Source organism: Paramisgurnus dabryanus, chromosome 13, assembly GCF_030506205.2.
Source record: "Paramisgurnus dabryanus chromosome 13, PD_genome_1.1, whole genome shotgun sequence".
NCBI lineage: Eukaryota > Metazoa > Chordata > Actinopteri > Cypriniformes > Cobitidae > Paramisgurnus > Paramisgurnus dabryanus.
This window is the reverse complement of record NC_133349.1, coordinates 8,758,444-8,781,717: the sequence shown is the minus strand read 5'-3', so window position 1 is coordinate 8,781,717 and position 23,274 is coordinate 8,758,444. Positions and strand designations below refer to the sequence as shown.

The 23,274-nt window shown below is 37.6% G+C and overlaps 2 protein-coding genes and 1 pseudogene across 2 annotated transcripts; 2 read left to right on the top strand and 1 right to left on the bottom strand.

The window, feature by feature from the left end:
* Nucleotides 1–866: 866 nt before the first annotated feature.
* ptpn23a (protein tyrosine phosphatase, non-receptor type 23, a) lies at nucleotides 867–13,336 on the bottom strand. The gene is made up of 24 exons (XM_065298593.2): nucleotides 13,083–13,336; nucleotides 12,353–12,427; nucleotides 11,926–12,053; nucleotides 11,740–11,816; nucleotides 11,546–11,595; nucleotides 11,200–11,331; nucleotides 11,022–11,102; nucleotides 8,546–8,677; nucleotides 8,388–8,435; nucleotides 8,110–8,225; nucleotides 7,946–8,025; nucleotides 7,662–7,776; nucleotides 7,430–7,495; nucleotides 7,204–7,349; nucleotides 6,691–6,996; nucleotides 6,450–6,604; nucleotides 6,198–6,349; nucleotides 5,923–6,102; nucleotides 3,060–5,787; nucleotides 2,750–2,934; nucleotides 2,539–2,643; nucleotides 2,303–2,441; nucleotides 2,112–2,225; nucleotides 867–2,032 (listed from the first exon to the last, which is right to left on the bottom strand). The coding sequence occupies exons 1-24, from the start codon at nucleotides 13,164–13,166 to the stop codon at nucleotides 1,439–1,441; spliced, it is 5,988 nt and encodes a 1,995-aa protein (XP_065154665.1). The 5' UTR covers nucleotides 13,167–13,336; the 3' UTR covers nucleotides 867–1,438.
* Nucleotides 13,337–14,997: 1,661 nt separating this feature from the next.
* On the top strand, nucleotides 14,998–17,744 carry LOC135717689 (uncharacterized). Its single transcript, XM_065239880.2, has 7 exons — nucleotides 14,998–15,556; nucleotides 15,854–16,216; nucleotides 16,304–16,558; nucleotides 16,645–16,756; nucleotides 17,199–17,253; nucleotides 17,390–17,457; nucleotides 17,589–17,744. The coding sequence occupies exons 1-7, from the start codon at nucleotides 15,526–15,528 to the stop codon at nucleotides 17,668–17,670; spliced, it is 966 nt and encodes a 321-aa protein (XP_065095952.1). The 5' UTR covers nucleotides 14,998–15,525; the 3' UTR covers nucleotides 17,671–17,744.
* Nucleotides 17,745–17,803: 59 nt separating this feature from the next.
* On the top strand, nucleotides 17,804–20,835 carry LOC135717690 (sialoadhesin-like; annotated as a pseudogene).
* The last annotated feature ends 2,439 nt before the right edge of the window (nucleotides 20,836–23,274 follow it).

Below are 23,274 nucleotides of genomic sequence, written 5' to 3'. Positions count from 1 at the left end.
GTTAATATTTGTTAATGCTAGTTAATAGAAATAAAGCTTTTAGTTGTTTGTTCATATTGGTTCACAGTTCATTAACTAACGTTAATAAGATTTTAATAAAGTATTAGTAATTGTTGAAATTAACATGAATGCTGTATAAGTGCAGTTCAATATTAGTTCATTTTAACTAACGTAATTAACTAATGAACCTTATTGTAAAGTGTTACCATATTTTCAAATATATTATTTTTAAATGTTTTTCAAAATATTAAAAAAATTGTCAAAAAATATTTGCTGAAATATATTTACAAAAATGTATTTTTCACCAATATAATTTTTGGTCATATCTTGAAATATATTTTAAAAATAAATATATTTTAAAGCATTTGTATTCACGTCGCATTGGAAGAAAAACTTTGTATATTACAAACCTATAACCATAACAGGTTTAAAAAGGTTAAAATATAAAAATATTTTTTAATGCAAAAACACACTTATTTTATTGGCCAAGAAAAAAATAAATTTTGCCCTATGGGTTTTAAAATTTTAAATGTATTTGTTGACCCTCAAATACATATTGAATTATATGTTAATATATTAAGGTTAATACTAAATATATTTTCAAATTCAAAAATATATTTAATTAACACTTTCAACAAAATGTATTTAGCATATATTAAAAATATATTTTTGGCCAGAGAAATTTGTTTTTTTTTGCCACAATGGAGTACACGGTGTTGGAGAAACAAAATCACTTTGTCATAAAATGAAGCTGCTAGGACAAACCAATAAGTGATCTTTAACTTCCACTGTAAGGACATTTATCAATTCATTTTTCATCATATTTTGGTTAAACTTATTTAAAAAAGTAAAATAAAACAGAACACTGATATTTTTAAGATTTATTTACAGTATGGCAAGTTAGAATCAACTCATAAAAATGTTATGATTTCTGAAGAGCTTCAGTAATTTAAGTGTTATATTGAGTACATCAAGTCATATCAAGTAGTATTTTTATAACCAGCTTCGATATCTTTCTATGTAACTCCCAAGATCACTGTAGTCTAAGAACAGGTACAAGTGATTAATAATATACAACCCACAGTGCAAGCAGCAATGTAGATAAAGGGAAAGAAAAAGAGTCAACAACTCTGTCTACTTCATACGATCAGATCAACGGTAGCCTGTATGTCAGTTTCTAACACACCATCCATTCTGAATTTGCATGTTTTGTTGTAAAAAGGCAGATGCTCGCTGCAGAGTCAACACTGAGGCACCTTACAGCCAATCACAAACACCATGGCATCAGAAGTGCATGCTGGGAGACAAGACTGGATTCACGGAATGTAACCTGAACAAGCAGGATTAATCTTGAAAAAGTGCAACTGAAAAAACTTGGATAAACATGGACTAGTTATAACAGTGGGGGAGAGGATGCAAAGACCTCCATTGTGTTGTTTCAGCTTTTGTTGAGCGTCCAGAGAGGATCCAAACTACTGAGCGGATCGTCGCCCACTGGAGGCCCCTGAAGACCTTTGCCTTCCTGCGGGTGAAGAAAGCTTTGTTTGCTGATCCGCTGCTTGCCTCGATGGGCGCTGTCCAACGTAAATGCTTCGGGTGTCAAAGAAGCCAGCAGGTCCAGAGATGAAGCAGTGGGTGGAGAGAGAGCAGGAGGGGCTGCTTCGGCGGATGGGTGATGATTTGAGACCGGGGAAGCGGGTGTGGACCCATTGAACCCATTTCCATGACTGCTGGGAGGTGAAGGCGACTGCGTCTTGCCTGGAGAGGAGGTGCAAGAGAGGGGGGGACTGACGAAATCTGGCACAACCTCATAAGAAATAGGATCCTGAGAGGGTTGAAGAGACACATCTGTAGGCTCTTGGTCCCCCATACTTGGCGGTTCAGAGGCAGAAGACATTTGGTCTTGGTTGGAATCTTGTTCGTGATCAAGACTGGGTGGGCGAATGCTTAGTTTAGCTACGGTGGCCTGTATGGAGCTAATAGACATGTCTCCTCCCAGAACAATGTCTTGAGATTCCTGTCGTGAGTATGACTAGAATGGAACACAAAACAAATTTGTAACATAACTTGGGTTGATTTATTAAGAGACAAGCGTGTAAAAAATAGGTTACCTTTACTGCAATGTTGTTCAGGGTCTTGGTGCAAGGCAAGGTTATAATGCCGTGGCGTTGCAGAACCTGCTCTGTATGTTTCAAAACGGCCTCATAGCAGAATTTAAGGTGAAGCTATACAAATAAACAAACAATAAATATATAATATATACTTGCTAAGTATCAACACTCATTGCGCTAAATGTAGTTACCTTTTCTTGCAGCATGTTCTTCCTTTGCTGTCTCGTCTTTCTTACCAGCTGGATCAGATCAGGTATACCATTGCCCGCTTCAATTTCTTGCAGTGCTGCGTAAAGCAGGCAGAAGGCACCAGTACGGCCAACACCAGAGCTAAGTAGTCATAGTAAAATTAGTAATAGTATGTTTAATCCTGGTACTGTTTTTGAATAATGCTGACTAAATGTTACTCATTTTAAAAATATGGCACCTGCAATGCACTACGACTGGAGTGTGTAGAGGGCGCTGAAGTAGGTAGTGTCCATGGACTTCTTGAATGAAACGGATGAGGTTGCTTTTACTTTCTGGAAGCCCCCTTTTCAGAAAATTAAGTTCAAAAGAGTTAGAAATAAAGAAAGTTTAGTTTTAAGACAAAGCTATCCTTAATAAATTAAGTCTGAATATAAAGAATAATTTCATACAGTTCAGGCCATGAAGTGAACTGAAGGTGTATGATGGTGCGTCTCAGACTCTGGTCCCGGTACTGTAGTCCTATCATGCGCTCTATATGGGTAGGGGTGCTCTTCTGGGTGGTCAGCGTTAGAGTGATTGGTCCCTGGGCAAGCTGTTGCCCCTTCTCTGTTGGAAAGTAGCGTAACACCCTTTGCTGGAAATAAAATGTTAAAGTGCTAATCATTGTGTGATTCTTCAATTTCAGGCACTTTATAAATACCCAAATATTTAAAAAGATAGTAAACTTCAGTCTGCATTGTGCCACAGTATAATATTTACCTTCTCCAGTTCTTGCTCTGACACAAGCATGACAATTACAGAAACCTTCTGCTCATAAACCATAAGCCAGAAGTCGGCTGCAGTGCCAGAAAGAGGAGCTTGTGTTGCAATGAGGCGGGGACAGTATGGAGACAGGTCCTCAATAAAACTTGCATTGATATAGTCATCTTTTCCAGACTGCAAAATGACCCGATTGCAGTCATACGGCATCACATCTTGATTTCGATTCTTCATGGTGTAGCAGCGAGCAATGGCAATAGAAAGTTGCCGAGTATCCTTCTCCTGCTGCTCCTGCAGCTCTTTCCATCGAGCATCAAGTTCTGACAGTCCTCCCTCACCTGACGGACGCTCAAAGGATTGAACTGTTGATCGAAACCTTTCTAGTTCTGCACTGAGCTTTGAGACCCTTTCTGGTGCTTGGTAAGGGTCCCCCTGAATAAGTCTCACACCTTCTGACTTCTTTCTGTGATGTTCTTCCTGGGGATCGGCTTTGGTGGGTAGCAGGACATTGGCAGTGTCCTTAGTACCTCCGTGCTGACTCTCAGGACTTGAAGAAAGCAAATCATCAGTACTAGAGTTCTGCAGCTGAAATAGGCTGGAGTCGGATGGAGGCATGGGACCACTGGAAGCTGGAGCTGTTACTGAAGATTGTGGCAGTGCTGCTCCAACTGGGGTAAGAGCAGGAGATGGTCTTTGATTGACAATACCCAGGGAGGGAGGACCAGGTGAGGGAGAAGGTGATGGGGCAGGAGAAGGCAGCACACGGGGCTGTGGAGCTCCTGGTGCTGCTGAGGATGGAGGCATCACAGGATGCTGCATTGATCCTATAGGAATGTTTCCACCTTGGGAAACAACATAAGAAACTGGGCCTCCTGGGGGTAGTTGTTGTGAAGGTAAAGGCTGTAAATTGGGTGGCTGAGACTGAGGTTGTGAAGAGGCCACAGACTGGCTGGGAACCATAGCAACACTTCCTGGATAGCTCATCGGTGCAGAGCTAGGAGGAACAGTTGCCTGAGGGTTGAAGATATTGTGAGGGAGTGATGGAGGACAGGGCTGGGGAAGGGTTTGGTGCTGTAAAGAAAGAGAGCTTGGGTGCATTTGGCTTTGAGATGAAAGTGGGACGTGGGGGATCTGTGGTTGAATTGGAACAGTAGCCCTCATTGGGACGGCTGAATATGCTGGTTGATGGATGGATTGAGGGGCAGGAATTATTTGGGACTGGGGAGAGTAAGATAGTGGTTGAGTGACTGATGGCATTTGTGGGTGAGAGGGAGGAGACATGTGAGTGGATGGAGGAAAAATCTGTGTCTGGTGGGGAGGAGGCAACTGATTTGAGCCAGGAGGTATTTGCATAAGGGGTGCATGGCCTAAATGATGAGAGGATGGAGGTATTTGTGGACGTGAAGCAGGTGGAAACTGCTGATTGATAGGAGGTGTAAGAGGTTGGGAAACAGGGGGCATCTGGTGATTGACATGTGCTAAGTGTGCCATTGACACAGGGGGCAAGGGCTGTGAGGACATTGGCATCTGTGGAGGCAAGCCATGATGGGACATCTGACCCTGGGTGACAGTGTTAACTTGTGAAGGGTGGGAATTTGGAACAAATGTGACAGGGGGATAACCGTGATGGGGCTGCATATGCGAAGCCGAGGCTGAGTGAATATTAGATCCAAACTGTCCTGGAATTGGTGGTTGCTGAATGTTTGGTGGTCCAGGTTGTCTAGTTAAGCCAATGTACTGTGGGAACTGAGGCTGAGTATGGTGTGGAGGTTGAGGCCCTGTCAAAGGTCTGGGCATTTGCTGTTGAGCTGGTACCGGTGGATAAAATGGCTGAGGTTGACTTTGACCACCCTGCTGAGCAAACAGTTGCTGAACCGGGGGCTGAGCGGCTGGCATTGCCTGTGAAGGAGCTGGAACTCCAGGATGTTGCATGTACTGGACTTGAGGTGTCATATGAGGTGAAGCTGAATAGACTGATGGGACAGAAGGTGGTACCGGCTGGTGTTGGGAAGGGGGAGGCATAGGTTGATGTTGGACATGGGGAGGCATGGGTTGGTGTGGGGCAGGGGGATGCATGGGTTGGTGATGTGCAGGGGGATGCATGGGTTGGTGATGTGCAGGGGGATGCATGGGTTGGTGCGGGGCAGGCATAACTGCCTGAGCAGATGCAGGACTGTAGCTAGGAATAGGTGTTTGTACACTATCCACTGTAGTGGTGGAGGGTCGGACAAGAGTAGCTGGTGGTCCATGTTGGCTCTGTGAAGATGCAGGGCCGTACCTGGACACAGATGGCGGTGTTGAAATAACCTGAGGATTGGGATGTTGTGGGAACTGTTGCTGTGACCGAGAAGGCTGTGGAAGACTATGACTAAAAGTTTGAGACAGCGAAGATGATGGGAAATGGGATAATTGAGCAAGAACTTCTGGAGGGGGTAAATTTGGAGGAAATCTAGGTTGTGCATACAATAAACCTGAACCAGCTCCAGGCCATCGCATTATAGTGCTAGCAGCTGCCCCAGGAAATGTACTAGGATGACTAGAAGGTGGAATAGTAAGTTCAGGAGGCAGACTGCGTAGTTCTTCTGGTAGGTCCCCACCAAGGGCTAGGATAGCAGCACTTAGCTCAGCAAGTTCAGGGTCATCTATAATGGCAGGATCCACACTCTGGCCTTTCTTTTGAGGTGGCTTTGGGGCAGTGGGTCTTTGAGGAGCCTTCTTTTTAAGCTCTCTGTCAGATATGAAACCAAATTAGAAGAACTGAGCAAATCAATAAGGCTACATTTTCAGGTTTAACTAAACATTGCAATTCTTGTACTAAGAATAAGACAGCTAAATAAAGAACAGGTAATAAGTTCCTAGTTACTTTTCCAAAATGGCTTGTCTCTCCTCCTTCTGGGCCTTGGAGATAGTCTTGGCTCTCTCCAATAGGCGAGAGGCCTTGGCTTCCAGGTCTTCGTAAAATTCTTTTCCCTCTTGAGATTTCTTCATTAGGTCTTCATAGGCCTCATAGGAGGACACAAGCATCTGTATAGTACTGTTCCATCTAAAAAGTGAATACATCAAATATATCCATGAAAAAAAATATTTCCCATTAAACTCAGTATTCATATTTGTATGACACAAAAATTCGAGGCTTACTTATGTTCGGTTTCTGCCAGGCCTTTGCGCACAGATGCATACTGGACATTAGCTTCTGTCAATGCCTTTAGTATATTCTCCTGGGCTGCCAAGTTCTGGTCAATGTATACTTTCACCTGTTCATACTTCTTAAGTTGCTCCTCAAACAGTTTCTATGAAGATGTGAGAGATTAACAAAAAATGACTATGCAGTTACAGGATAATGATGCAATCCCCTTAAAAACAGGGGCTCTGGTCATTTAGGGCCCATACCTTCATGTCGGCACGCTCAGTTGTGACCAGTACAGTAGTGATGTCATCCTGTTGAATAAGGTCTCTAAGTTGTTTCTCCAGGGAGTTTCGCTGGTCCCGCATCTCTTGCACTTTACCAAGAATTCTCTTCATACTCTGGAGACCTGCTATCTCATCTAAAAATGTAAAAAAACAACAACATTTTTTTTAGATATTCATTACATAAACCTTAGTATGACTTATGTTACAACAAAACACGCACCTTCGCTAAGTTGAGGCTTTGGTAATGCCTCTCTAAGGGTGTCAAGTGGTCCACCAAGGAGTCTCAGATTGCTGATGTGGAGATTCATGGCTCGATGAAGTTCTGTGTTAGTGAAGCTGGCTTTCTCATGGGCTTCAAAGTATTTCTCCAGGTCCCTCCTCAGCTCGGCCATGGTTGAAGGCCTTTCTGGTAAAGCCTGCTTCCCAGCAGCCTCTTCCAGGCCCCGCTCCCCTGCCTCATCCTCATCTAATACATCCCGAATCTCTCGCAGAGAGGCTTCTACATCAGTGAACACACCTGAAAGGACTAAGGTAGATACACACTGTGAGAATTAAGACTTTTAGTAGTTTTTGTTGCTAAATATCACATTTTCTCTAAATTGTCAACAATAAAAATGCACAATTTTATTAGAGAATTTAAGCTTAAGTAATTAGCCTTTATCTCTAATACAAAATAAAATTACATAAAAAAAATATTTTAAAGATTCTGGTAATATAAAGCAATGGCACTAACCCTGCATTGACTGGATAAGGTTTTTCACAGTATCTGGTCTCACACTCAACGCAGCACATTTTTCCATCAACACTGATGGTATGGTATTATACTTCTCCATATTATCTACCGATTCTAGGTCCAGACTGAGAGAGTCCATGAACTGTCTATAGGAACATAACGTTTGAAACATTTAGGTATAGACTATGTTCTTTCAAATGTATTATTTTAAGCCGTTTAAACTTACTCTAGTGTCTCATTCTTGTTGTCTATTTTTGCCACAACATCCCGTAGCAGCTTTGCCTTTTCCTCACTGTTATTTTATTAGAAAAAGGAAGGAGTATGTAATTGTAAAACACAGACTCATATTTGATTACCCTTAAAATGAAAATATAAAATAAAGGAACTAACCGTCCACAAACAGTAACTTTTTTAAAACATCGATAAATGTGCAAGGATATAAAAGATTTGATCCAAACCTGTAAAGAGAAGAGGCCTCGTGGGCAGCCATAGGCACCAGCTTTGAAAAAATGTCTGGGCCAGTGACACTGGGGTCTGTTGGGTTCACAGGCAAGGCTTTGACCAATGGGGCACCTGTATTAGACAAATAAGTGTCATACAGCAAATTTTTAACTACAGAAATGTTTAATACTTTGGTAACAATTTAAAATGTGAAAAACTCTTTCTGTGGCACAGTCTTAATTCAATTAGGACCGCAAGGCACTACAATTTATGTTGTCATCATCATAAACAGCTAAAATACCTTTCACCGAGGTCAGCGTTTCCAGAGATGGCACAGCATCATGGTAAATGAAGTCATTGTCTTTCTTGGCAGAGTTAAATCTACGATAAGCGAAAAATATGTTAACATTAATAATGACTTGGTAAGACAAATGTTAAGCATTACTCTCATATATTTTTGCTTACTTTCCCCCAATGACATCCATGGTAAATCTAAGGGCTTCTTGGACACTCTCTGGCTGACCCTTAGCCATCTTAATTGCCTCTGTCAGTTTGTCTATTGAGCTCTGAAGGTATGCAACCTGTTGAAAAATTTAATAAAATTAGGGCTACACATCTATTAAAATATCATAATAATCCCCTATTTTTGCACAGTTAATATGCAGGAAATGCGCACAGAAAATTCAAATCTTCAATAAATTCATTAATTTACAAAGTTAATTAAAATAATAAAAATATTTTACCCGCTCTCCATACTTCTGCTGCTCTTCCGCTTGTTTCCCCATGTGCAACTGTTGACATAAAGTGGATTATTTAGTATAGCTTTGTGTGGTCTTGGTGGGGACAAATGCGCAGTGGACAAACCAGCTTTCTAGTTTATACTTTCTTCAGATATACTTACATGTGCAACTGCAGCAAAGTAGTAAATTTTCATTTGCACTAATTTCTTCCAGTCTTTCTGTATCTTTCCCAACATTGAGGCTGTTTCAGAGTTCTCCAGAGCTCTACAAGCCTCCTTGTAGTAGTCAACCACCTGAGAATTAAAATGAGAAAAATGAATTAGATGTCTTAAAGGGGACATATCATGAAAATCTGACTTTTTCCACGTTTAAGAGCAATAATTGGGTCCCCAGTGCTTCTGTCTACCTAGAAAATGTGAATAAGATCAACCCAGTAACTTAGTTTGGTAAACCATTCTCTGCAAGCATGTGAAAATTTAGGTAATTGAAATTTGGCTCCCCTTGTGACGTCAGAAGGGGATAATACTGCCCTTTAATCTGCACTATCCAACCACAGTACTGCCATGTAGTGCAGAGATCAGATAATTTGCATTTAAAAGGACACACCCAAAAACTGCACATTTTTGCTTACACCTACAAAGTGGAAATTTTAACATGTTAAAATAAATTATCTATAAGGTATTTTAAACTAAAACTTCACATACGCACCTCTGGGGACACCAAAGATTTATTTTATTTTATTTATCTTAAAAAAAATATTGTTAAATGTCCCCTTTAATATTTTAAATGGGACATATCATAAAAATCTGTTCTACCAATCTATAAAATGTGAAAAAGAACAACCCAGTACTTAGTTTTGGTAAACCATTCTCAGCAAGCATGTGAAAAAATAGGTCATTGAAATTTGGCTCCCCTTGTGATGTCAAAAGGGGATTTTATTATAATAATACTGCCCCTTAATCTGCACTATCCAGTGTTTCCCACAGATCTGAAATTTACTTGTGGTGGTAGCTGGTGAAAAGGGCAATCATTATTATCCACCGACAAAAAATGGTCTACTATACATGTAACAAAGAACTAATAATGTGTGACACAACACAATACTTTGATTTATAAAACATTCATATTAATTTCACATTAAAGTTCATTAATCTAACCACCCCAAACTTTTTTTGCCATAAACAAAGCTGACACTGTTTGTCAAAGCACCACGAAAAAACTTGATGTTTATGCACTGATATATGAAGCAATTTGATGACCCCTTTTATCAAACTCAATTATATACAATACTATGTATACTATAGCCTATATAGACAGTGCAGGTCTATAGATTATAAATGTGACTGATGTTATAATGTTAATAACTTCTATATAGGCACTTTTACTGCTTCTGCTTTCTATTTCTCTTTTGCCGATTAAAAAAAGCTTAATCCACGAATTATTTCAGATTTAAAAGTCTACTTGCTGTCCCGATGACAGACTTTACATTACAGCTTTGCGTTTTTTATATCCTGAGTCAGCTAGAGCTTTGCTCATTCAGTATTAGCACTGCTTTTTGCTACAATCTCTGTGCAAACTGTTTAGATTTTAGTAAAGATATTGTCTATTAATAGTAAGACTATTAAAAAATGGGATAAAGAAAATGAAGCGGCGCTTGGTCGTGACAAGAGCCAGTTGCTATCGCCATAGAAACCGGAGGCACGCTAAAACAGCACTCGAGCTTTAGCACGGTAGCGCTCACGGCCGTTCTCCGATCGACTCGGGTTTTACACACAATATTAATCAGACTTGGAACCCGAAGTAATGAACTAGGACCGACCCGGACCCATCTGACCATTTAAAATATAAACCCGGAACCGTACGGGTCCCACGTCCTCAGTGAAGAAAGACCTCTAATGGTAAAACTCTGCTCAAGTTCAGAAACATAAAGGATACAATGTGACACTGAGGTTGCTTCGCGTCGCGCCCAATTCATTGAGAAACAGAGAGCACGTGAACGGACACTCAACCGGAGAGACACAACGTGCTTGCACGCAAAATGAAGCCAACTTAGATGCTATAAACACATATGCACATAAGCATATGCGACCATTTTGGTCGCAGTGTGTTCCCTGGCTGCTCCGTATGTGCTGCTGCAGTTGATCCAGTATGCCGCGCTGGATGATGAGTTTATGACGCGTGCATCATCTTCACGGTCACCCGACCCCCACCTCTCTCTCGCTCTCTCTCTCGCGCTCTCTCTCTCGCGCTCTCTCTCTCGCGCGCTCTCTCTTTCGCGCGCTCTCTCTCTCTATCTCTCTCCAAAACACGGGTCATCCAGTCGAGTTCAGAAATACGAAAATTCGTAAAGTGATTTTTTTTTACTTGGGCGGGTCGCAATTTACCTGGGCGCAGCGCCCAAGTAGAGCCTATGTATGGGAAACACTGCTATCCAACCACGGCACTGACATTTAGTGCAGAGAAAGAAAAATAATTGACAGCACAATTAAGTTTAAATTTTAATTGTGGCCAATTTCAGGTTTTGATGACAAATGTCAGAATTGTAATTTCGGTCTGTACCTTTAATTTCTAAGATAGCAAAGAAATGTAGAGACCACACCGTCAAGCAAAGCAGCATTAAAAGTAAAAGTCCCGTACCTGGGCACTTATCCGAGCAACAAGGAAGCTCTTCCTGTTGTCCAACATGGATTTTTCCAACAGGCACTCCTGAGCCTGACCCTAAAATGGTAATTTTAAATTTAATCCATGTAAATGAAGAATTGTTTATATGAATGTCCCGATGAGAGCAGGTGGAGAAGCTTATCAGAGATCATACCAGCATGAGGTTGATGTTGAGATTAAGGATCTGGTGACTCATGTCCACACTGAAGTTGTGGCTAAAGTGATCTCTCAGGTAGGCGAAAGCTCCAGCTGAACACTGGAAATGTGTGCAAGATACTTTCATCCCCTACACGTTGAAAAAAAAACAGTAAGAGTTAGCACCCTAGAAAAATAATTATTTTTTTTGTGAAAAAGAAAGAAATAAAACCGAAAAATTTAATTGCTTGATTTGAGACCATAAAGAGTAAAATCTCTTAGAATTACGGTTGTTTCAATCCAATGTTACATGGCATTACACCACTCGAGGTTTACACCCCTTTTAACTGGTCGGCCTCGCTCACCTCTTCGGACACCCTGTTGTCCATGGCTCCCAGCATTGAATGGAGTGCTCCTATATCATGGGAGACATGACTTGAATCAAGAAACAAGCCTGACCTAACAATGCTCTTTCTCAGCAACACAGACGTATTTCAGTCACACAATGCAGCGTATTTAGAGGAGGAATAATAAGCATCACTGTCTGGTAGTAACTCACCCAAATTATAAAGGATGCAGGCTTGCTCATAGCAGATGTCGTCGTGGGTCACCGTCTTACCAGAAAATATCTCTGTCCTATGTATTAAACAGAAAAAAAAAGTGTCATGCATGTTGTCATTACAAAACAAATGTATATGAAGAAGGGTTTCAGAGGGTAATGTGATGGATGGTTTGGCGCTCTCACCAGGAGATGGGGACAGCAGCTTCTTGCTCCGATCCTAGAGGCACACGACTTTGTAGATAATGCAACTGTCCAAAGTACTTCCTTAATGTACTGCAGCCCTCAAAGTCTCGTGTGACGTTCACTGCACTCTAGTAAGACAGGACCACACGCTTTTCACATCCTCTGTACCTTCTGTGTCATTACATTTTATATATTTTATACATGCATTATGTATTATGTATTTTGTATAATCTAGTAATGCTTTTAACTACCAACAAATCTTATAATCTTTAAATGAAAGCATCAGAATTCCAAGATGATCCATACACACAAAAATCAGTGTTGAATCCATCTGGGCGTGGCCATAGGATCGATCCCAAGAAAACACAATAATAAATGTTTACCTCGAAGAAGTCAGGGCTTTGACTCACGTAACCACAAGACTCACCTGTCGCAGTTGCTCCAGTTTCTTTAACTGCTCATTATAATTGTCAGGATCTTCACCGTAGTTTTTCAGTATGAACTGGAAAAGGGGAAATCAAGTCACAATGTCAAGGAGCAAACAAGCCAAATCAATTCAGAATAAAGAAGCTGCAAAAATGAATCCAGCTTTATGGCGTTTATAATATTATTATATATTGGCTTTATTGTTTAGACACATTCATGTCAATATGTATCATACACAAACAAACAACTCCAAGTCAAACCTACTATTATTCTTCCTTTGACCTAGTATGTTAGTAATGAATTGACAACTAACATGACGCAGGCTAAAAATTCCTGACTGCTTTGAAGGAAGTGGGTTTAAGTTTTAAGTCAGTGTAGCAAAGAAAACAACCCAGTAAACTTTAGTATAGCATGCTTACTTTTAGTTTAGTTGTAGAATAAATAAAACAATAAGATAATTTTTTATTTATTTATTCAAATGACTAATTATTACTACTTTATTGACAGACTATGATAAGTCAAATGTGCTGAGCTTACTAAGTTAGCACATATTACGTTTACATTTACAAGACCACCCACCCAAAGACTGAGCTCACATTTGGCTTACAGGGCTGAAAAACTAATTTTAGTGTAGATCGTCTATATAAAACATGATAATCTCTTTATGTTTGTTGTGTATACGATTTAATGACAGCATTATTTCTCTTATTTAGGCCTTTCTGATCACTCACCTGTTTGACAGACGGACTGAACTCAAAGTCTCCAGCCTCCTTTAGATCCAGCCAAATCATCGGCATTCGCGGCACGGCCTCCATCCCGGCCGCCGATTTCTCTCATCCGACTAAAGTTAAACAGTATTATATCATTAACGAAGTCGAAAAAATACCTGATGTAGTATTATGTTTCTATTTTAACTGACTTAAACGACTGTGTCATGTCCCTATTTACACCCATACAGGAAGTGATTGCGATTTCCGGAAGTGATGTCATGCTTGCTTGGAAGTGATGGACTCTGGGAAATGTAGTCCTGTACTGTAGAGGAAGGGTATGCACGTGACGTCACCTTCGGCGTAAATGACTTCGGATACGCCCACTAAGTGGCAAAAGACAGAGCGGCAGGATTTGTGTAAACACGGGGAAAACGCTACACTAACACATTTAACAAGAATTCGGAGATATTGTTTTACAGACTGCAAAGAAACACCAAAAGGAGAAGAAAATGGATCGTCCATGCCAACGTCCACTGACATAAAGCAGAGGTTTTACTTTCTTTCCTAAAATTATTTTTTCAAGTATTTGTATTTTATCAGTGTTTTTCTTTGGAAAACGTGCATTCCAAAGCATATTATCATCATTTTTTACTCTGTTACATTTCATAAGTACACGTTTTTGTTTTACATTTAATATTTTAAAACATTAACATACTTTTACTCAAGTAAAAGTACACAATTTTAATGTAATTAGGTATTAAATACATTTTAATATGCAATATTAAAGAATACACAATATGATTCTATGCTTTAGAATGTAGTGAAGTAAAAATTTTCCCGATACAAACAACCTAATAAAGCACAGATGCTTGGATTATGTAACTAATGTAACTAAGTATTGTCCACTTCTGCTATCAAGTCCAACTAAATTCATTTAAGCGTATAATGGTCAGTTTTACTGCCATTTTCGCAGCAGCCGCTATGAAAACCAACCATTTTGTTGAATGTTTGCCACATTGAAAAGTGACGACAATGCATTGCATACCCTCTATATAATACAAAAACACTGTTCGCTAAATCCTCTCAAATAATCTGGTTGATTTTAAGAAATCCATGAGGTGTTTCCAGGCTGATGGTGTTACAGTTGAGAAAGTAAACTTTCCAATATGATACTTGTATATCCTAGTGGTTTAATGTTTTTTAGCATGATCGTTCTCTCATTTTTATATTCTGGTCAATCTAACAAAACATGTTCTACAGTTTCCCTTTGGCTTTGGTTGCAAAAAGTGTACTGACCCGTATTATGTTTCCCTAACTGTCAACCACGCGTGCAGGTTTTATCCACACTAAAGGAAAAACCAAATTGACCAAAAATACCACACGTTAACAATATTCAGAAATAAATAGTGGGCCTATTTCACTGAGTGTAGTTTAATAATATATCAAATTTTGTGTAATATCAGTAACATCTTTGTTGATGATGTGTTATTGAAGGAGTCACTACAATTGCAGGCATTTTTTAAAGGGATACTCCACTTCTTTTAAACATATGTCCTTTTCTAGCTCCGCTAGATTTAAATATTTGAAAAATAACCAAAGAGTTTTTATATTTTTCCTATTTAAAACTTGACGCTTCAGTAGTTACATCGTGTACAAAGACCGATTAAAAATTAAGAGTTGCGATTTTATGGACAGATATGGCTAGGAACTATACTTTCATTCTGGTGTAATAATCAAGGACTTTGCTGCCGTAACATGGCTGCAGGAGGCACAATGATACGCAGCGCCCGAAAGTTATTGAAAGTTACCAAGGGGACTATTTTCAGGCTCTGTGTACAATATTGCACCTCCTGCAGCCAAGTTACGGCAGCAAAGTCCTTGATTATTACGCCGGAATGAGAGTATAGTTCCCAGCCAAATCGGCCTAGAAAATCGCAACTTTTAATTTTCCGTCTGTCTTAGTACACGATGTAACTACAGAAGAGTCAAGTTTTAAATAGGAAAATATTGAAACTATTTGGTTATTTTTTTAGTGGATGCTAATGGTCTTAATCAGATTCAATGGATTGTGCTAAGCTATGCTAAAAGTAATACCACCAGACCAGAGAGCAGCTGAATGGATTCCAAAACGGTAAAAATCAAATGTTTAACCCTAGGGGAAATGGAAAATGAGCATATTTTCAAAAAAAAAGTGGAGTGTCCCTTTAAGCTGGCGTTTCACCCTGTAAAGTGTGAAAACTTTCACTTATGTAAATTTCTCTTACAGAAGGGAAGTTACTTCACAGAGACTTCTTCTTTTAATCTTTTATACACTAGATTCTAGTTCTCTCTATTTAATATCCCTACTAGGGCTGCTGACACAATCGCATACGCTAAGCTACTTTATATGTAATAATCATATAGTATATTTAATTATATATTATTTTATATTATTGAGTACTAATAACTAAGAACGTGAATTACAATGCTACAAGTTTTTCTGCTTCTCCTCCCTGGTAAGAAGTGATTTTCTTAGCTGTTAATCTTTTGTCTGTTATAAGTGTCATTTTGGATCTGATTTAATTCCAAGTGTGAATAAACTGCATATATATGAAATACATCAATATCTTCTCAGTTGGTTCATTAAGTGTTTACTGTTGGGCAAAATGGTCACAATAATATAGGCTTTAGACTAAAGTCTTTACTGAAGGAATTTTCATGAAATGATTGCATGATTCGTATTGATGATGAACTGTATTTGCTTTATGTTGTGAAAATCTGTCCAGTAAATCTGATCATACGTTGATCTCCAGGTGTTCTCTGTACTGATTGGAATGTGATGCTCTCTTTATCGATCTGTGGAGTGCGAGGATCCAATGTCACTATTCCTTGTAATTTTACATATCCAACAAACCCACACTTACAAGTAACACAAGTGTTATGGTGCGCTAAAAAAGACCATGACAAGTGTGACAGAGAAGGGCCTTATGTTTATGATAGTTCAAACACAAACAATCGAAACAACTTTCAGTACACTGGTAATAACATTTCAGATTGTTCTTTGTTGATCAGTAATATTAATTCAACGAGTTCTGGAGTGTATTTATTTAGATTTATAACCAGTTTGCCAGATGGACGTTATTCAACTAAAGAAGGAGCGGATGTTACAGTCACAGGTAAATAAAATAAATATATTAATGCACTTTTGAAAAATAAAATAAATGTATGCATTTTCTAATGTATTTTATGTTGTTTTCTGGTAGATTTAAAAGTGTCCATGATGAAGTTCGGAGACAATGAAAACATAACAGTTGGAGACTCTTTGAATTTGACATGCACTGTGTCCTGCCCTGGTCATTTACCAGAGCTTCAATGGTTGAAGGATCATCAGACAATACCACATACAGGCCCCATCCTCACCTTCAAAAGTGTGACTCCTAAAGACTCTGGGAATTACTCTTGTTCTTTGAAAAACTTTAAATTAAGTGAATCAGAACAAATCGGACTGTATGTTGAAGGTAGGATGAACTGGTTAAGATTTTATAAAAATGTTTACTTCAAAATTAAACATTAAAGACATTAAATGTCTTATACTTTATTTCAGGATCTGTCTTCCAAGAGACTTCCTGGTCCACAACATATTTTTGGGTTGGGATTACTGGAGCGTGTTTGGTCTTGATTATTTTCATTGTTTTAGCTGTGATACTCATAAAAAGGTGAGTTCTTCGCTAAATTTAGTTTTTTTGTAGTTTTTTGTACTCTCTCAGAAAATCAAAAGCACATAAGAGCTCTGATATTTGTAAAATGTTAAAATATATAGTGTAAGTTGAAACGTGTAGCTGAATGTGTTGGTGGTAGAGGACAATTGTTATTGTGTTTTAAGTGTTAGCTTGTGTCAAGCAATTCAACTGCACTTGAGATATTAACAATTATAAACAGAAAACTGTAGAGAAAGGCTGTAGGGAAAAACCCACTTCTGCTTAAAACAACAATAAACTCATAAACAGAAAAATAAATTAAAAAACAAACAAACAAAACAAGCAACCAATAAGTATGCGTTCTTGTTCAGAATCAGACATTTTTCTTAAAATGTTTATTGGGATGCTTTTGCCTAAAAATGTGGTATTCATATAACTGGCTCTTACTTCTTATTCTTAGGAAAGCAAAAACTCAAGAGACAACCACATCAGAGGACGAGGGAAAAACAACTCAGGTTTGATTCTTCTTTTAAATGATGTACATAATTACCCATAAAGTCAACATTTTCTAAACAATAAGCTATGATAGTGATATCTTGATACCACGTGTCTTATTGTAAATTTAGTTCTATTTAAAATGTACTTTTTCAGAGATCAGATGATGTACCGCAAGAGGAAGAAGTGCAATATGCATCTGTCAGCATCAAAACCAAAGAAATGTGAGCATTCAAGACACACAACACCACAGCCAAATATTTCCTCATATACATTTCTAATTTAATCAAATTTAATTCATCTCTGTGTATTGTGATTTTCATATGAGTGTCTCACTGTAATGCGTTACTTTTAGGCTGGCGAACACCGAGCCAAAGAATGAAGATTCAACCATCTATAGTGGAGTAAGGGTTCGTGAAGTTAAAGGAGAAATATGAACATTTCTCTTTAATTCTTTAGGGGTTCATGTAAAAACATTGAATGAAGCCATTTGGAAGAGTGGCAAAACATCTACAAGTAGCAGAACACCTCAGATCTTTTGTTAATCAAAACACTTAATTTAAAACAAATTTTACAAACCCCAACTTTGCCACAGAATACCACACACTTGATTCATATCTGATTCTGTTTGAACCACTTTCACACTGCAGTGTTCAATCTTAAACACTTGCAAGTTTTCTAATGATATAATCTGGGTGTGATTTTTTTTCAGAGATATTGTTTAGTAAAGTACATGAATATAGTGACCAAACAGTAAACAGTTCTGCATAGTAACTAGAATATTATTTATCTCCAAATTGTAAAAGCATTCAATTCATCCATGCATTTTCAAAGGTTGCATTTTGGACTGAAAATCAAAACATTCTAAATACATGAACAAAATCATTTGCGGAGACAAAAGACCCATATCTTCGCCTTGATGGATCTGGCCATAGCACTTCATCTACATCACAGGCAATGTCCTCTCTTTAAAGACAGCGAGGGAAGAATCTTTTTTAATGGCACAGGACTTGAATGAGGTATTCTGACATTGACATAAGGCTGGAGATTGTAACCCTTCCACCACCATGACGACTAAAACCCTTTAATGGGGTTAAGGAAGGGAGAGTATGGTGGGAGGTATTGGAGTGAAAATTGTGAATGATCATAAAATGTGAGAATGTGCCTGTGTTGTAAGGACCTAACTTGGAGGTGGAGGTCCCCGTTCTACGTAATTGCAGCACATGATGTGATGTTGCCTCCATGGCTTCGGGACATTCAAAATATCTCTGTGGCCAGTGATGTTTCTCCCTCCTTTTCTTACTTTAGTCAGGTTAAACCCAGCTTCATGAAGATTAATTTATGTGGGATTGGGGCAGCATTCATTGTATACAATCAACACACCTGCACCTGTACACTCTTAAGCTGGTTTCCATTGTGTACCATTGTGGTCAAACATCAATACAGTTGAACAGTTTTTAGTTATTGTCTTTACTCAATGATAACTGTGTTGTGTTTAACCTTTTCTACCTGTGTTTAGTGTTTTGCAAAAAGAGTGCATGAGCTTTATTTCTTGTAACATATTAAATATTTACTTTTGCAGTTACATTGAAATCATGAAAGAAAAATGCCCAATTTTTTGAGTATCCAACCCAAGTACATGTCAATAAGTCATGCACCTCCTGACCGCAGCAGTCTAACAGCTAAAAGATACATCAAAAAGCAAAGAGTTGTCAGGACAGGGAAGGCTTTGGTACTGTACTGCACCACAAAGAGAAGTGCATAAACTACTGTAAATATCCTACTGTAATCTCTTACTACACTGTTTAGGAGCACAACCCAATGCTGTAACTGTACACATTAGCTGAATGTTGATATTAAGTCTTTAATGTCAAATGTATTTAAAAGTTGTTATAATGATGTATATTGTAAAATGGAAATTTTAAATTTAAGGACTTTAGATTTAGAAAAACAATTTTAATTTTCAAATACACAACTGCTCTGTGGTGTTACTGTCTGTCACAATACCGCAGACACTTACACCTAAAACAGAAATACTACAGACAGTAACAAATTGACAAAACTTGCTATATTTGCACATGCAAATAGTTTATAATTTATAGTCATTTTAAGTATATTTTAACTATACTAGGTAGATACACACCATGTGCCACCATAACTTTGCGTAATATAAATAACTTTGTGCTAATAAAGGAAGAACTGCAATTGAAGTTTTTTTTAAATGAGCACTACAGTATATGAAAATTCAAACACAAGATGATTAGTTGTCAGCGGATAACAAAAGAATTTGAAAGGAATTTGCAGGTTATTACTAACCCCCTTAGGTTTAGTAATGGCTTATTAATGCCAAAATATTAAAAAGCTGCATTTCTATATTGCTACCATAAGAAAGGAAGTTACTTCACAGAAACTTCTTCTTTTCATGTGTTATAGAAAATGTTCTTTTAAATTTCTCACACTGATGAACTTGAGCTGCTGACACAGTCACATTAATATCTAAACTCCTGTAAATATCTGAATTAAAATGCTACAAATTATTCTGCTTCTCCTGCCGGGTAAGAAGTTATTTTTTTAAAGCTATTCATCTTTTCATCACTTTTATGTTCTTATTAAATATAATGTAATTATGCTGAATATTATGAAATACATCAAAATCTGCTTATTTTCTTTACCATTTTAAGTGTATACTGTTGTTCAAAATGGTGACAACATAGTCCTAAGAAAAGTCCATACTAAATGAATTTTGAGATATATCACATACTGTATTTGCATGATTCTTAGATGTACTGTATCTGCTTTATTTTGTGAAAATCTGTTATAAATAGTAAATCATATTTTGATCTCCAGGTGTTCTCTGTTCTGAAGGTTGGAATGTGACACCTCGTTCATCGATCTGTGGGGTGCGAGGATCCAATGTCATTATTCCCTGTCATTTTACATATCCAACAAACCCACCCTTAGAAGTAACAGAGGTGTCATGGTGCTCAAGAAAAGAATCTGGCGATTGTGCCAGAGAAGGGCCGTATGTTTATAATAGTTCAAACATAAACATTCAAAACAACTTTCAGTACACTGGTGATAAAATTTCTAATTGTTCTTTGTTGATCAGTAATATTAATTCAACAAATTCTGGAGAGTATTTATTCAGATTTATAACCAGTTCGACGTTGGACAGGTCCAGGAGCAACTGTTTTAGTCACAGGTAATAAAAGAAATACATTTTTAACATAATTGCACTTTTGAAAAATAAAATAAATTAATATTTTTCCTAATGTATTTTATGTTGTTTTCTTGTAGATTTAAAAGTGTCCATGATGAAGTTAGGAGACAATGAAAACATAGCAGTTGGGGACTCTTTGAATTTGACATGCAATGTGTCCTGCCCTGGTCATTTCCCAGAGCTTCAATGGTTTAAGGATCATAAGACAATACCACATACAGGCCCCATCCTCACCTTTAGGAGTGTGACTCTTAAAGACTCTGGGAATTACTCTTGTTCTTTAAAAAACTTTAAATTAAGTGAATCAGAACAAATCGGAATGTATGTTGAAGGTAGGATGAACTGGTTACCATTTTATAAACAGTTTCACAAAAGTAAATAAATCTTTGTCTGAATTAAATGTCTTACTGAGTCTGATCTTTCTTCCCAGAGACTTCCTGGTCCAGAAAAGTTTTTTGGGTTAGAAATGTAGGAGGGTGTTTAGTCTTGACTTTCATTATTGTAGCTGTGATACTCATAACAAGGTGAGTTCTTTCTTGAATTTCAGTTTTATTTGTGTTACCAATATCTCAGAAAGTCATAAGAACTGCTCTGGTAAAACATTTACTATATGAGTTGTGAAATGTGTAGCTGGATGTGTTATAGAGCACAGTGGCTATTGGGGTACAAGTGTTAGCTTGTGACAAGCAGTTTGACTACAAGAGATGTTTTGCAATTACTATAATAGAAAAACTGTAAAGAAAAGCAGTACGTAAAAACACTTCTGCTAATACATGACAATAAACTCATAAACAGACAATAAAAAATTAGCAACAAATATGTAAATAGTCTTGCTCAGTCAGACATTTTTCTTAGTCATAAATTACTTTAGATGCTATGTTACTTGTTACAAAATGTAAAAACATCTGTCAGCTTTTTATGAGCTTTCAATAAACGCAACACCACAGCATATATTTCTTCATATGTACAATTTCTAATCTGACAAGTACCGGTACACAAATATTTTTCATCATTGAATGTTTGTGAAACAAACCCTTACGAAAATTAACCATGGTTTTACTACAGTTAAAACCAAAAAACCATGGTTACTGTAGTAAAACAATAGTAACTACAAAATAACCATGGTTTTGACAATCATGGTTTTCAAAAACCATAGTTAATCCATAGTTAGTGTAGTAAAACCATGGTTTTGCTGATAGTAATCAATACACCAAAAAACCATGGTTATTACGCTTTTACCACAATATAATCATGGTTAATTTTCGTAAGGGAATATATTGATCTCTATTGTCATTTTCATTAAGTGTCTCACTGTAATGCATTACTTTTAGGTCAGCCAAAACCAAGCAACGAATGAAAGAATCAACCATCTATATACAGTGAAATTTTATGAAGTTAAAGGAGAAATGTTAACAGACCACATATAGCATAATTAATGGGAGTGTACCCATTTATCCCACTACCAGGTGGCACCCTCTCCCAAACTAGAATATGGATACACACTCTTCTTTTACAGTTACTTCCTGTTCTTATATATTTAAGTCATGCCATTTTATTTTCTCATTGTGAAGTATGTCAGTTCTATCTGCGAATAGAGCGTTTATAGCCATAGCCATATTAGCCATTGTTCCATGACCACTGTGCCTATTCTCTGGATAACTGATTACTGGATTACCCTTTTGCATGTTTGCATGGTTAGACTGTCTGTCTGTTTTTTGGATTACTGCCTGCTTTTATTGACAACTCCCTGCCTACTGTTTTGGGTTTGTCTGCCCTTGTTGTTTTAAATAAACTTCTGCATTTAGAATCCACTCCACTGTCTCTCTCGTAGATACTATTCAGATACAATCATGAATATCTTTACAATTTATTTAAAACATTAAAGTAGATTGAATAAGTGCAAGACATCTTAAATAAATGGAAATTACAATGATGATGTAGTGAACAGCAGACAAAGACATATAAGGGGCCCAAGCTTTAACCCCCAAGTTGGGGTTCCTACCCAACTACCATGGTGAAGAAAGGTTTCTGTACACTGGAGTTGACTTTGGTGGGCTATCAAAAACTGCCCAGTTCCATCAGATAAGTGGTAACTGCCAGACACCTCTTAAAGAACAGGAAGGATGACCTGGGAAGGACCAAACTGGGAAGAATAGGATTTTCCATTGGTCCACGGCATTTCTCCTTATTAACAAAACCCATTTTCTCTAATCCTAAAGCGTAGGCTGGGATGGCCATTAATTCCTTAGGATATAAAAATATTTTAGGATACTGCATTCCATCGAATGACCATGCAGCAGTATTGGCTAAAACAAAGGACACGACTCTTTATTTTTTTAAACTTAAAATTATCAACATAAAATTATCATATTTACTCAATAATTGTTTAGGGAGCATTCTTATTTAGAGCTGTGTTGCAATCAGAGTTATTAACTTGTGAATGAATGCTTGTAGAGCAGGGGTCTTATACTCTCCTTTGAGGGCCAGATTTGAAAAGTGTGTAAAGCTGACCAAACTTTTACCTCTATAAAATATTTTTTACTTTTACCTATTATATAAATTTTATGTTATAGGTTAATTTCTGTTGTTTTTGTTATGATATATAACAATATAGAAAACATATAAAAATATAAAAAACATTAAAAACCAAAAAAGATGCACACATCTTATATCCAGTATTTTTCCTTTTTATTGAAACTCATATTTTCTTTTTTAATATTTAGAAACAATTGCGGTTTAACATTGTAAGAGCGGCAAGAGCCAAATGTTTATATTTCAACAAACCTTGAACAAAGAAAGTGCAAGTGTAAATAATCAACAA